At 38.4% G+C, this 15,037-nt stretch overlaps 1 protein-coding gene across 4 annotated transcripts in view; it reads right to left on the bottom strand.

Moving 5' to 3' along the window:
* Nucleotides 1–1,651: 1,651 nt before the first annotated feature.
* Nucleotides 1,652–15,037, bottom strand: part of Rbp (RIM-binding protein) — a 39,078-nt gene continuing 25,692 nt past the window's right edge. For all 4 annotated transcript variants that reach the window (XM_043433513.1, XM_043433504.1, XM_043433522.1 and 1 more), the window contains 4 exons: nucleotides 13,818–14,488; nucleotides 13,187–13,445; nucleotides 10,781–11,046; nucleotides 1,652–8,678 (listed from right to left, as the gene is read on the bottom strand). In XM_043433513.1, the coding sequence (XP_043289448.1) occupies nucleotides 8,091–8,678; nucleotides 10,781–11,046; nucleotides 13,187–13,445; nucleotides 13,818–14,488 (1,784 nt within the window). In that variant the 3' untranslated portion in view covers nucleotides 1,652–8,090. The remainder of the gene's footprint in view (nucleotides 8,679–10,780; nucleotides 11,047–13,186; nucleotides 13,446–13,817; nucleotides 14,489–15,037) is intronic.

Genomic DNA, 15,037 nt, shown 5'->3' with positions numbered 1-15,037 from the left:
TATATCCTTTGAATTCATTTTTATTTGTCATTTATCTTTCATCATCGTCAATCATTTTGCATGTTTTTATAATCGTGACGAGATACACATTTTTTTAAAGTCGTTTCTTTTACCGGTGTACTGTACACTGAGAAAAAAATTTTTTCATTCGATACCAAGTGCTGTTTTTGGAAGAGTTTTCTTCATTCAACTGCAATGTTTTCAGAGATAATAAATCTCTAGTTTGATCTAAAGCGATGATCATGCATTTCATTGGCACCCTTTAATGCCACATCTCGTTGTTCCAATCGCTTCTTTTTTTTTCTCAGTGTATTTTTATAATTGATGTATACATTTTCGATTGCGCTACCTTCGTCATTGGCTCGTCCCATGAGATTTTTCTTCTTCAAGGCTCATACTACTAGAAAAATGATAACATTTTTTTTTAATTTCTTCGCAATTAAACGAAACGTCGGACTGATCGTGCAGAGAAAAAGGTCAAGGATTCTTCTTACAATTAGTTTCAGATGCTTTCGATAATTGAACAATTTTCATTGTTCGATGTGATGTTTTTTTATTTAATCATAGACTCAACTAACAACTTCGACAGTTCAAAAAAACTACTCGTGATTCCAATGATTTGTCGCTCTTCATTACTCTTTCGCTAGCTCGAATTTTATAGCTACTCGGCTTGTTGTTTTTCTTCTGGTTTTGTTGTTGTTGTTGTTGTTTTTTTTTTTTTTTTTTAAATTTCTTGTTACTGTGGTATAAAATTCTAACGTTCGAATCGACCTCGTACTTTCTCGCTTCTGAGCGAATTCTTTTTTTTTCTATTCGTTTTGTTTTTATTTCGATTTCATTCTTGGCTGTGTACAATGCTTATTTTTCCTTCTTTCGTCGTCTATTACTTTTCGTCAAATTCCTATCGTATTTATACCGGATATACAGGAACCCTTAAATTCTACGATCCTCGTGTTCTGCACGCACACGGGTGAGAGGCGTCGCGGGATTTTTGTTGAAGTCGAAAGTTTTATCTCACTTTTATATTCACCTCCCCGTAGACGATTCTGTTTTATGATTAATTACACGAAAGCGAATGAATTTTTTGTTTACATTAATATTATTTTATGTGTACATTAGATTTTTTGCGAGCGTTTCACAAGTGCGTCTTCTCCTCTCGTGTGTCGAGTGTGCGATCGTAATGCAAACCGTGCACGTGTGAGGACGAATGAGATAAATTTGAAAGAATTTATACGATTCATAGAAGAGACTGCAGTCTCGAAAAAAAAATCGGTCTGAGCGTTCTCGTTATTCCTTTTAAAAAAACGAGACGCTCCTTCGGGAAGTGAAAAATTCTTTGGTAAAAAAGGATTCGACGTTGAGAAGCGTCACGAGAATGATGCTCAACGATGAAACGTGATTTCTTGCTTTGGCTCGAGTGGAAAATCGAAACTTTTGGTTCAACACCGATTCCGATATCGATACTTCGGAATAAAGCCGGTGTCAATCTTCTCGTCTGCTGACGCTCGAACGAGTCCTCGCATTCTATCCACATCCGCTCCCCGCACACTCTCGAAATTAATACTCCGCAACTATCGTCTCCTATTTGCATACGACGCGTACGTTCGAAAGAAAATATAATGAAAAAAGCCAAAAAATAGGATTTTTCACGTTCACCTTTCGTACATCGTGGTATCATTTATTTGCAACAGTAGAGACGCAACAAAGGTTTTTTTTCTTTATATCTTTAATAGATACGTATTACGCATAACAACAACAACATCAACAACAATAATAATAAATGACGAATGATAGATTAACGCGAGATGTGTGCTCCTAAATGTTCCAACGCTCTCTTTCCACCATGATATCGAAGCTTTAACTTCTTTCTTGCAATTCGTTTGTTTCGTTCTTATTTCGAAATGCGGCGAAAGAAAAGCGTCGAACCTGACGCAACACGAGTAGTGCAGCCTGGGGATGATTCGCTCCGTCTCTCTTTCTCTCTTCCCAAGCCCCCCGTAGTCATAAATTGAAAGAAAAAAATGAGCGAGAAACGAGCGGAACGAAACGAATTGACGACAGCACGAAGGACCGGAAGGTGAAATTTTCTCATCGCTATTCGCTCGCAGCTTGATTGTATCCATAATTATTGTCTAATATGATTTCTCTCGAATCATTTATTTATTTATTCGTCATCATCGGACTCGGGGAGGGACGAGGGAACAGAAAAGCAGTGTGATTTTTCGGTAAATATACGGATTACAGCGGAGCGCTGATCCGAACGAAGGAGGAAATGTTTCGATCTAATTGCGGACGTATCGTGAGAAATAATGACATTCGGATTGTGCCTGAACCGAACAAACTGGAGTGGGATTCGTGCCGAGGAGGAAAGATCGCACGCTCGTGGAGAAGAATCTTCCTAAAATTGGGCCCGCGATTGCTACTTCCGGGTTGGACAAACCAACAAAAATAGCGCCAATGATGGCTGATTGAAGAATCATTGAGTGCTGTCGCTACCGATAAAATTCGATTGAACTTATTACGTATCACTAAATTTACTGAAAACTTTGGCAATCGGGTTACAGAGGATTATAGTAAATTCTTCGTTCCCGGGTTATTTTCATTCGGCGCGTTACAATGACGCGCGATGCTCTCTGCTCGTGTACGAGAAACAAAGAGCGTCGAAAGGGTGAGAGCTCGAAAAACATTTTCCTCACGTAAACTCAATGAAATATATATTGTTAAAGATTTTGTACCGACGCGCGCAATTCGTACATTAAACGTTTAAACATTATTTGAGTCTCTTTATTATTTATATTCTCATGTCTATGTATATTATTGGTAGTCCAAAGTTTCGTCACTCAGTCACACAGCTCGCGTTAGTTTTTCTTTGTGCACCAATCGAACAAGAGACTTTTGGCTATTTTTACGAAATTTTGTACACAATATCAGCTGAATTATAGACGAATGTGAAACTCCTTTTAATACTCATTCGTCCATTTATCCGTGTATACGCATCGAGGCTTTACCTCGCATCGATTATGTACACGGGGGCGTACGCGTTATCGTCCAAGATATCAATAATCCTCACATTTTTCCTCATATTTCTTCCTCAATTGGATCTACGGAGTATACAATCCTTTTTCGAGGGATTAAGAGTGGACCCGAGAATACTAATAATGCGTGTATCCCGTCGCGAGGCGCATTATTTTCGCCTTTATTCGTTAAAACCTTATTATTTTCCATAACCATTCTCTCATCGCACTTATCATCACCGAATAAATTATAATTCCAACAGCTTTTATCGATTATTACTTTTTCCTCGTTATATATCAAACGTATTTTCGTATAAGCCTGCGTTAAGCCGGTAAGCACGTCGTTCAATTGAGCCGAGCGAGCCTTACGTGTACGTGAATCAGCGTTGCTCTTTTTATATATCCTTTTTCTTCGATTACATTTCATCGCCATTTTTCCACCACTCGTGTCATTCAGTTTCGAGTGGATTCAACAAAATATTTTTAAAACTTAACAAAACGATCAATTAAACAAAAAAAAAAAAAAACACGTAACGATTCGATCTATCGATAAACTAAGATACGTCTCATAATCCGCATGATATGTAGCCAAGGCTGAATCTCTCATACTCGAACGTCGAAATTCAAATGTATGTATGTATATATATACACGTATTAATACGACGATAAAACATAAAGAAGGATCGTCACACGAATATACATTACCATACTGTCAATCGGATTCAAAAATCCTCGCAGTCGTAATCATAATAGTGATAATAACGATGAAAATTAATGCCAATGAAAACGATAATTCATTACGTAATATTGATAACATTAAATTCTGTATACCCAACGCAGTCATATATATATTATCTCGTTTATTGTTTCATCTCGTCATTTCCAATGGTTTGCTTTGCTTATGACTTTTTTTTTCTTTTGTTTTTTTTTTTTTTTTACCATTTCAAAGCAATTACTTATATATATATTATATATATTAATATATATTATATATGTGTATATATAATATATATATACGATAAAGTACTTTTTTTTATACATATTATAGAGTTATCGGTAGTCACCGTCAGCGTGTGTGTCTGTGTGTGTGTGTGTGTGTGTGTATTTGTTGGTGTAAGTGTGGTAATATTTGTTTTGTCATATTATACCGGCGTGGATAGTCCACATGTTTTATAACGCTCGATTTAAATACGTTCAGTCTCTTGGGCATTCCGATTCGCACGGTGTTTGTGTGTATATATATTTGAACGTGTGTGTTTATCTCGAGAGCACTTGGAGCTCTCTCCTATAATGGCCATAATTGTTATTTATTATTTTATTATTTCTCGAAGATTTTTCGTCGTCGTCCCCCTTCCACACACAACATTCTTTCTCAACACTATTTTGGGACTTTATTCTTTTTCGTTCTCTGGTTTTCTCTCTCTCTCTCTCTCTCTCTCTCGTTCGCTTACACTTTTCTTTCAACTTTATTAAATTTGTCCTACATGTAGAATGGCACGTATAGATAATAACCGGGCATATATTTAAACGAAACGAGATCCAATGATCGAAACGTAGACTTTTTAGACACTGACATAGCCACCGCGCCATCCTCCCGAAAAATTCACTCTGCTCACATGTACTTTTGCGTGTCAATATTTTATAGTGTATTCGTGAATGTGTTTTGTGAGTTTTAATTCGCACAAGCGAACGAAATAATTATCTTCGTTTTCTCTTCTATCCTCCGAACATCAAAATCCACGTTAAAGTGCCTGAGCTGAGGCTCAAGAGTTATTCGAATCTCTATTTTATACTTTTTTTTCCTCCCTTCTTTCAATGTACAACACCGTAACGTGGATCTCGATGCAATAATGCATTAATCTCCCTCTCTCTCTCTTCACTTATTTAATTCATATACTCTCTGATGCTCTGGCAAACGAAAAATAATAATTAAGGGTCGGATACTTTGTACAAAATACGATACAAGTAGCGATGTAACAACAATTCTTGCAATAGTTAAATATAATATGTATATGTATATTATGTATATATGTATACTTTATCGTCATTTTAAATCTCTTCATTCTCTATGCATATTCACTCGTGACCCTTAGCATCAATAATTCCACTCTCTCTTTTTCTCTCTCACTCTTGTCTCCTACAGCACGATCTTCTTCGCCTCTCTCGACAGCATCTTTTTATATTTTCATATCTTTACACTCTTATGTCGCAACGATCTGCCCCCATTTATGCTGAAACTATTGTGCAATTGCGATTTATGAATCGAACGATGATCATATAATCTCTCGAAATTCGTATAATATAACGTAAGAAGAAACTCGTTTGAGGATTTATATTTTCTCAATTTTTAAGATGATGGACTGCAAATTTTGAAAAGGAAATTTTTCCACATAGTTCGTCTGATCGAAAAAATAAAAATGTCATTGGATTTTTGCGATGACGTGCTGCGTACGATGACATTTTTATTATTTTAATCGGACGAACGATGTCAAAGAGTTTCAATTTCAAAAATTTGAGGTGTAATTACCGACTGATCCATCATCTTAACGCGATAGTCTCGAAGAAAAATCGCTTAATCTCTTACTCCATTCACTCTTTTCAGGTGTGTCAACGTTGCGCGATATTGACTGCCGATATTCGCTTCAGCGAAATAGAGAATACACACATTTCTCTCTCTCTCTCGCTCTCTTCATCCACGACTCACTTATTTTAAAAAATACTAATCAACTAATAATTCTCGAGTTTACATCGTAAGCATCGCAACTGAAAACAACGAAAATCAAACGGAATGACTTTTTTCGAAGCCCTTTCAACTCAACTTCCGCGTTTTCTTGTGTATATGCTTCGCTGTATCACGGGAGTTGGAGGTGGAAAAAAAATCGTAGAATAATAAAAGGAACGAAATACGAATGGTGCAGGGAATCGAAGATTTACTAAGTCTTGGGAATACGCAAAGTGAGAGGAGAGATTTTTTGTACGGTCAGACGAATCGAATAAAAATTCATCATTTTTCTTCGCCCAATGAGTTCGGCCACCACCTGAACATTTATTCACTTCTTCTTTTTTCCTCCATATACGATTCCTCGTTTTCTTCGTTTTTCATAATGCTTCTGTAGATCACCCGCGATAAATTATTCATTACGATTTTATTGATTACGGATATGATTATAGTTTGTGTCGGGGTTTTTGAGGCATCTCAAGGCACGCCCGCTTCCCGTCACCTTCATTTTACTATGTTTTCTTCGACTATAACAAATTAAATCTACCTTTGTTTTCTCACTTTCACACTCTTTCTACATCTCTCTCCCTCGCTCACGTAATTCAGTCATTCTATCCGACAAGTACACCGAGAACAGGTGGTGGCTCCGTTAACCGATAGATCGTCATGCTCGTCCGCGATTTTTCAATTTTTCTCGGATCACTCGTCGCACCGTTTGCCGTGCACCAACGAGCTTCTCGACGGCGCAACATCCTGATTTTCAACTCACGGAAACGACAGTTCGTGAGAGATTAACGTACCCGCTTTTTTTTCTCGCTCTCCAAAATACAAATCGAATGGAAAATCATTCTTGCTCACTTCCTTATCATTTCTTCGCCTGTATTTCTCACTCCAAAAGCATTTCTTTGACCCCCAAAGATCGTTGATTTTCTAACGAAAGTAACGTTTTTTGTGTTCATTCAAATTTTTCATCTTCAAGAAAATCTGATCGCGGCTTTACTCTCCCCATTTCACTTAAAAAAAAGTCAATTTCGATTACAAATAAATTTTTCCTTCCCGACTCATCCATCGGTAGATCGTTTCGAACACATACTTTGATGACAGTCATTAAAAATTGATTCGAACGATTTTCCACTGATTCGTTGAGCCAGTAATCCAGCAGATACGTAAACCAGTAAGAAAGTCCGAATAATTAAGCAGCGGTAAGTCATGAAATGATGTACCTACATACGTATTTATAGAGAGATTTATTGACGTCTAGAAGTAAAGAACGGGTAGAGATAAATCGAAGCGGGAGGGTAAATTCAGAGAGAAGCTTTCGGGTATGAGTGCACCTTAAAACAATGTTCCTCTCTCACCGGGCATCTGTTCGAGAAAATCTTGGAGAGTTTCACCGAGAGAGCGTTTGAGAGGTAACAGACCCTTAACCGCGATTAATCAAAAGAGTATAACAACAATCGTCATTGCAAAATCTCCCCGTGCTTTGCTTTCTTTCAATTTCCTCCGTTTTCCACCGTGCCGCTTGAAAGTCTATCCATGTTTTCGAACAATATTTATTTACTCAGAACCCATTCATCCTCGAGTGTGCGAGGATGAAAATGAGGAGGTGGAATTTAGCAGTATTCTCAAAGTGGGGGGGCGCACAATGATCGTCGGAATAAATATCATTCAAACTTATCATTAACTCATGCTCTTTGTCGCAGTTTCAAATATTTTTCCACATCTCGTTCCCATAATGAATCTCGTTGGAATCGAATTGGACGAACGACGTAAGAATCTCGAATATAAATATATACATGTATACATTTCGTATATATATATACATATATAATAATAAACGAGATGTGATTAAATGTCTATGATCCACCAGGCATCGTTTTAATAATCGTCAATCATTGTCAGTGGCAAAAGAGCGTTATACGGCGGACGCGACGCCCAGCAACAGCGCATTAGCAGTATTATGTTCGTTTTAACTTTCCCATTATATAATATATCTCGCGTAATCTTTTGTTTGCATTTCTTTTCTTCATGGCGTGTTTAACTCTGTGTTATGAGTGTGTATGTGTTATTTTGTTTTTGTGATATTTTTTAAATTGTTTTTCGTTGGATTTTCGCAAGCGAAATCCGTATGATACAAATTCGCGATTACATCACCCCTCGCATTTTCCCCTCGGTAGCCCCGGGTTTATGAAATCGTTATTAACGAGGATGCTTACGGAGCGAAGAATTTTCAGGGTTTGTATGAAATTCGAGGTCGGTAAGGATGCTTTATCGCGTTACGTTTAAACTTAACGTTGAGATTACCATCTTTTAAGGAGCACGATAAATGAACGATGATGCTAAGTAAAAACGAACGTTCACTTGCCCAGTCCAAATTTCATGAATATGAGCTCTTTTCCTTTCGAAAGTATATCACCACCGGCGCTCGCTCCTGCCATTTCTGTGAATTTTTGCATTAAATTTGGCCCCGTGCTCGGTTGCTGTTGTTGCTGTTGCTGCTGCTGTTGTTGCTGCTGGGGATCCATTTTCGCCTGGGCCGTTGGTATCACCGCTGGTATTCCACGCATCGGTTTACTCGCCTGAGGCCCCTGCAACGAAGGCCCCTGATTTTGTTGCCCGTACTGGCCTTGTTGCGGTCCTTGCTGCTGTTGACCAAATTGCTGTTGTTGCGATTGCTGCTGCTGTTGTTGCTGTCCCGGTGGGCCTTGTTGCGACTGTTGAAAGTTTGGATTCTGCTGCTGATAAGACTGCGGTCCCTGTTGCTGCTGCTGGTACCCCGTGTTCGTTTGACCGTAATTTCCCTGCATGTTTTGCTGACTCGCCTGCTGCTGCTGCTGCTGTTGATAATCCATCTGTTGCTGTTGCTGGAATTGTTGCTGCGGACCACCCGGCATGCCTGGCGCGTTACTACCACCGATTCGATTGGTCCCGCCTCTCCCCCTCCCCTGGAATTTTATAAACAACATACGGTTTTAACAGTCTCGTCAGTTTCCGGTCGTGGACAGCTGTTAGCGAAAATCCTTCATTTTTTTTCCATTCCCGACGAGATGATCGGCTCCAGTTTTTTCCTCATCGGTTTTCATTACATTGATTTCAATATATTATCTTTTTTTGTTTTTTTGCTTTTCAAATCTTTCGTCATCTGCGAAATGAAAAATTTCATCAGTCTCGCACGGAAATATATAGATTCAATTTTTTTTTTCTTCGCAGCGAAAGAGCTTGCTGCAAAAATATATTGATGGACGGTATTTCGATCATTTAAATGCGAAGAAACATTTTTTTTTATCATTTCTACTTAATATTTTTCACCGCCTCGTTATGTTGAAATTGTCACGAGTTTTCTTAACGCATTCCCTCGTCGGACTTGCATGAAAATTAAGAACAAAGAGTAGAAAGATCTCACATAAAAATTGTTGGACGAATTATTGACGCGCAGCTCGATTTTAAATCTTTTTTGACACGCGACTAGCGATCCCTCCAATCTGAGTCGTCGCTGATCCCATTTACACAAGGAATATTTGGAAGAGCGATGTCTGGGAACGAAGACTTTTGATTTTGGTGCTGCTCCCGAAATTTCGACGCGGGATCAATCGTCACCGAGGGTGAAAGCTTATCGATCAGTTTCGTTGAAAAAAAAACTCAAAAAAGTATCGTGCGATGTGTATGTGTGTGTGTAGTGTATGCGATACGATCAAAGCGATAAAAAACCACACTGTTCACACCAGCGATAGATTGGATTTTTCTGTTTTAAACGCGAGTGTTTGGCGTGTCAATTATAAAAACGATTGGGAGAATGAACTCTGATCGATAAACTGCAACAGAGCGAACGAAATAGTTCATCGAAACAAAAGGAAAAAACCACTTTTTCTTTGCTCTTATCACGCACAATCGTCACAAAGCAGACACAAGTGCAGCATGCCGGCGTGCTATTTTCTCTCCTTCTGTTTTATGGTTTATTTATTTATTCGTTTTTTTAATTTCATTTTGTTTGATGTCAGTAGTTTTAAAGGTCTTCTCGACAGAGCTCCGCCTGCTTGGCGAGTAAAAGTTGAGCTGTTTCAAGTTGCGTATATGGAAAGTTAGTCGTGTATAAATTTCATTTTTTCACAAGGCATTTTCACGGAGACTGGAATCTCGTGCAGTCAATAAAGAACGAAAAAAATCAGATGTTAGAAGCGTCGTTTCGTGCATCGATTTCAAACGATCGTGGCGTTCTCATTGGGACCGATGTTATTGAAATATGATAAAAAAAAACTCGTAGAATTTGATGAAATAGTGAACGAACGGTAGTAGAAAATGGAGCGAACGATTTTCCTGCTTCTTCCAGTTTGCTGGATTTTTTTTCTCACATCGTTGACGCTTGCTTTACTTCTGTTTTTTCTTGTTCATTCGATTGAAGGAATGAGATGTGAGGTTTGAGTAATAACGTGGGAAATTCAAAGTCTGTTGGCCGACTGCACTGAACAGGCACGCGTCTCTAGGCCAAATTTTCATTCGATCAGAACTTGAAAGCTTCGCAGTTGAAAAAAATGTGGTAACGTTCAGCCACTCATTAAACTCCGGGACCATTGATTTTTCAGTTGCAAAAATTTTAAGGATTTATATTGTTGGAATAGAATATTTTCAGGCAATCGGACGATTTATTTGTCGTTGGTAACGTGAAACGAATTTTATCATTTCCCAGTATGCCTATGAATTTAATTCGATATTACGAAAGTTTTCGAGGACGAAAATTTTGCACAAAATTTCGAAAAAACGTCGATGACTTAATTTTATTACTCTCTAAACAATCGGGTGATTTGTTTTCAGATTATTATTTGTCAACTGCGAGACCCTGAAACTCACTGAAATTTCGTTGCAATAAAACGATTGGCACGAATTCAAAATTCCTTTCAAGCCAACGAAGATGAAATGTATAGTAGAATTAAAAAGTGCGTGTAAATCATCACGATTTATAAGATGATTGACCGAATGAAGTTTGTTAAATAAGTATAATCCTTCGATTTTCTTTCCCCATTGAGTCCGATACACCGGAATATGGACTCACCTGTTGTTGAAGGTGGGGAGGTACGGTACCCTGCTGATGGACGTTATGGGGTCCCATAACGCCTCCACCTGGCCCCTGTTGATTCGACGTTGTAACGGTCGTGTAGCTGTGGTGATTCGCTTGTTGGTACGCTAGATGCGGTGGATTGTTTTGTTGTTGTTGTTGTAGTTGTTGGTTGTTCATAAGTTGTTGTTGTTGTGGTTGTTGTTGTAGTTGTCTAGAGTCTAAGTGACAGACAGGGACAGACACAGGCACAATGCAGGCATCTAGCAACAGAGAAGAGAACAGAACCGTGTTGTCATTCATGGCACATTTCTTTTTTTCTATTCTTCTTTCTTTATTTTCTTATTACTTCAACTATGTTTTTTTATTAATTTTTTATATTTTCAAAGAAAAAACCGAGGAGAAAGCATCGAGCTCCGGTAATGATGAACGATTATTACCAAATATTCATTTTCTTTCATTTACAAAATAGCAAAGTACGTAGCGTTGACGAAAAGTGTGAAAAATTGCGACCGGAGCCGGATGCAAAAATTCGGTTTACGATTTTAACTATTTTTCTTCGTTTTCTCTCTCTCGCTCTCTCTCTCTCTTTTTCATTCGCTTTAAGAAATTTGTATCTCGTATTTGACAAGGGATCAGCCGAAAAGAAGTTATGCATTGTATGCTCAGCGCAGTTCGAGCTCATTTTTCGATCTTACGACAAATTTGGAATTCTTTCGTTGCGAAACAACGATAAGTACGTGAGTGTGAAATTAAATTAGAAGCGTGAGTGATAGAGAATTACGAATTTACGTAATCGAATCGTTCAACGTGACATTCGTGACAGAGTAGACAAAAAAAAGTTGCATTTACAGCAAGAATTCTAAAACACGTCAACGCCAACGGTCGTTATCGAACCGTTGAATATGCATCAATTTTATTTTTTCTTTATTCTTCTCAATTATTTTTTATCCTTTTTTTTCTCAATGTTTAATCATAAATGGCCAGCATGACAACACGACACGAACAACAATCATGTGACACGACGACCATCGACCAGTTCAGGCACACAGAGAGAAAGATATATAAATATATTACGTCGGATATAATGATATTATATATTGCAGTGTATTTTTGAAGAAAAACAAATTTTTAAAACAAACAAAACTATTATTTCAATCTAAAGTTATTTTTCATAAGATTTTTGATTGTTCGAAATTTGAGATTAAAAATTTTCCATTCAGGGTGACCAAGAACATTTGCAGCAAGCTTCACGCAAAGAAGATGATCTTCTAAGATATTCAGAGAGCAGTGAAAATTCTTATTTTTTTCCTCTTTATAAATCAAGGACGATTTGCGTGGAGCTTGAATGCGAATTTCATGATGCCACAGATAAAGCCCCGAGCACAGCAGCAAACGATAACGAGATATTCATTGCACATTCTTCCATATATATATTGATGTATATATCACGATAGTGATTATTATATATGGTGGACAGAAGTAGAGAAGAAAGTACAGAGATATATATATATATATATATAGAGAGCAGTATATAATGGAGCCAGAAAGTGCTCAGAGATAGATATATATAGACCAAAGAAAATATAAATTCATATATATATATATACATATTTATATATTTATATGATTATATACTTAATAAAAATACACTGAAAGCAGCTTGGTGTTTATTGCATTTTGTCGTGTGTGGGGACAGAGAACGTGTTTATTTATGATTATCAACCCACAGTTAATAAATGAATCGTGTTGATTGATTGGTGATTAAACGTTGCTGGTATACCCGGTAAAAGTGTGATCGAGGTTTTAGTGCACGTGGAATCAGGTCAACTTTGATTTAAAATTTCCCTTAAACCGATCACAAGAGCCAGCTTCGATTGATGAAAATCGAGAATGGATCTCACCGGTGTTGTACTATTACTGTCGAATTGGTTTAATAATTTTTTTTTATTTGTGGCACACGCACACCCATACGCACTCACATACATTTATTTATGTATAGATATATATATATATATATTAAGGTATTGAGTTTTTCCTGTGAACCATCTTGCCTTCTGTCGTCTTTGACACATCGAGTCTCGTGTCTTGTGTTGCTTTGCCGTGATTGAATTTTTATTGAATGGAAAATAACGTGTGTGTGTGTGTGTGTGTGTGTGTGTGTGTGTGTGTGTGTGTGTGTGTTCTTTTTTTCATTCACATAAATTCGTGGGCACAACGAATCCTTTCGTAATACCGTGTTTTAATTTAACATTTCATTATTGTGTGACATACAGTTTGTATATTAATAAAAACGTTCAAGATATTGGTGTCAATGTTGATGATATTATAGTGACAATATATTCATAATAACTGATAAAAAAATGACGGTTTAACGAAATTCTGGATTGTTTTTGGCTCTACCTTTGTTACGACGGTGACCCGGGGGCGGTGCTCCTCGCGGTGGTGGCGGAGGACCTCTCGCACCAGGACCTTGACCCTGGTCCGGTGGTCGTCTGCCACCCTGACCACCCGGTTGGCCCTTCGTAGGTCCCGCTTCCGTCAAGAAATTGCTCGGCACCAACCCTCGCACTCCGTCTAATTCGCCCATGTAGAAACCGTCGTCGTCCATTTCACCGTATACGTAAATCTCGTTACCGGTCTGGAAACTGAGCTCGACTTGCTGCGAATTTGATTAAAAATTATGTGGAATTATAACTTTGATGATGTCGACTTGAATGAATACTAAATGGTCCAAAACATTGTTTAATAATGAAAAATTGGGGAAAATTTTTAGTTTAAAAAAATCGGTCCATTTTATTGAATTTATAGTTTCGGAGGAGCCGAGTAAGACACGAGAAAAGCAGGCTTTTGTAAAATCCGTTTCTTCACGCGGATACCGTTCATTTGATTATAAAATTCAGGTTTAAAAAACAAAAATCTGTAAAAGATAATCGTCCCATTGAACATTTGTGTAAAGATAAGAAAAAAGAACGTTCTTTTTCGTGTTTTCCGTAAGAGATAATAAATTCTTTTATATTTGTTAGAAACTTACCTCGGCGTCAACATTGGGCGATAAGACTTGAGGATCATAATCGTAAAGGGCGATCATTTTTCTAACGGGCATACTCGTGTAAATGTCGCCGAGTCTATCGCCCTGTCCTCTTCTGCCGGGTTGTCCCTGTCCCTGAGCACCAGGCGGTGGGTTCTTGATTTCTTCGACCATGTTATGAGGCACATAACCGCGTCTACCGCAGCATTCACCCCAGTAAAATCCATCGTCGTCCTTGTCGCCGTAAACTTTGATGGTGTCACCTTCCGAAAAGGGCAATTCTTCCTCGCAAGCGTTTGGATTTGGCGACATCGAGGTTGGATCGTAATCGAAAAGCGCGATGAACCATCGCGGCCTTTTGTTAACTTGTTGGACACCCGTTCCCGGATGAGGTGGACCTCCCTGTGCCTGATTAACTCGACCGCCTCGATAAACCGGTCCACGACCTCTTTGGGCTCCCGGTTGTTCCTGGTAGTAGGGATCCCCCCGGGGACCAACGCCACCGACTCTGCCGGGTCTGTGAGTACCCGGTTGACCCGGAGGTCCTGGTTGCTGCCCGTAGCGATGATGTCCAGGATGGTGAGGCTGCTGACCCATTCGTGCCCTTCTCGCCGGATCGTCCTCTTCGCTATAATTCGCTTCGCTCGCCGAGTCCTTCGTGATCTCGGGTATGCCTGTAAATACATCGTCGACGAAAAGAAAACTCTTTTATCATTCGTCCTTAAAGCCACTGGGTAGCATTCTTAATTGATTTTTTTATAAAAAGTAGAAAAATAGTGAAGTATACAGAAATTAAATAATTCGTTCCAGGACGTAACATGCCGTATTCCGGTAGCTGAAATCATACAAACATACCGTCAACAAAAATGTACAGGTAAGAAAATCTATTGAGAGTGTCCCGCGCCAAAAATTACTTCGAAATACTATTTTTGAGTTTACTTGAAAATCAAATATTTGCAAAGATATATATTTGAGGCACAAGAGTCCCGGCTCGTTTCAACTTTTGAGAACTTGAAATCCGAAAGATGGAGTTTTGAGAATCTCCCGAAACGAGAGCAACGAAGCATCGGCGTTTGAAATCAAATTTCATTGAAATATTGAATTACTCTGTTGAATGCATTCAACAAAATGTTTCGTGTACCGAAACAGTCGAATTACTGTCGGCAGGACGAGACTTTTTTGTTCAACACGTTCAACGAAATATATTTCAATGCTCCAAGAGA

Source organism: Venturia canescens, chromosome 1 (assembly GCF_019457755.1).
Source record: "Venturia canescens isolate UGA chromosome 1, ASM1945775v1, whole genome shotgun sequence".
NCBI lineage: Eukaryota > Metazoa > Arthropoda > Insecta > Hymenoptera > Ichneumonidae > Venturia > Venturia canescens.
Note: the sequence above shows the minus strand (reverse complement) of the source record. Positions and strands in the feature narration are given on the sequence as shown.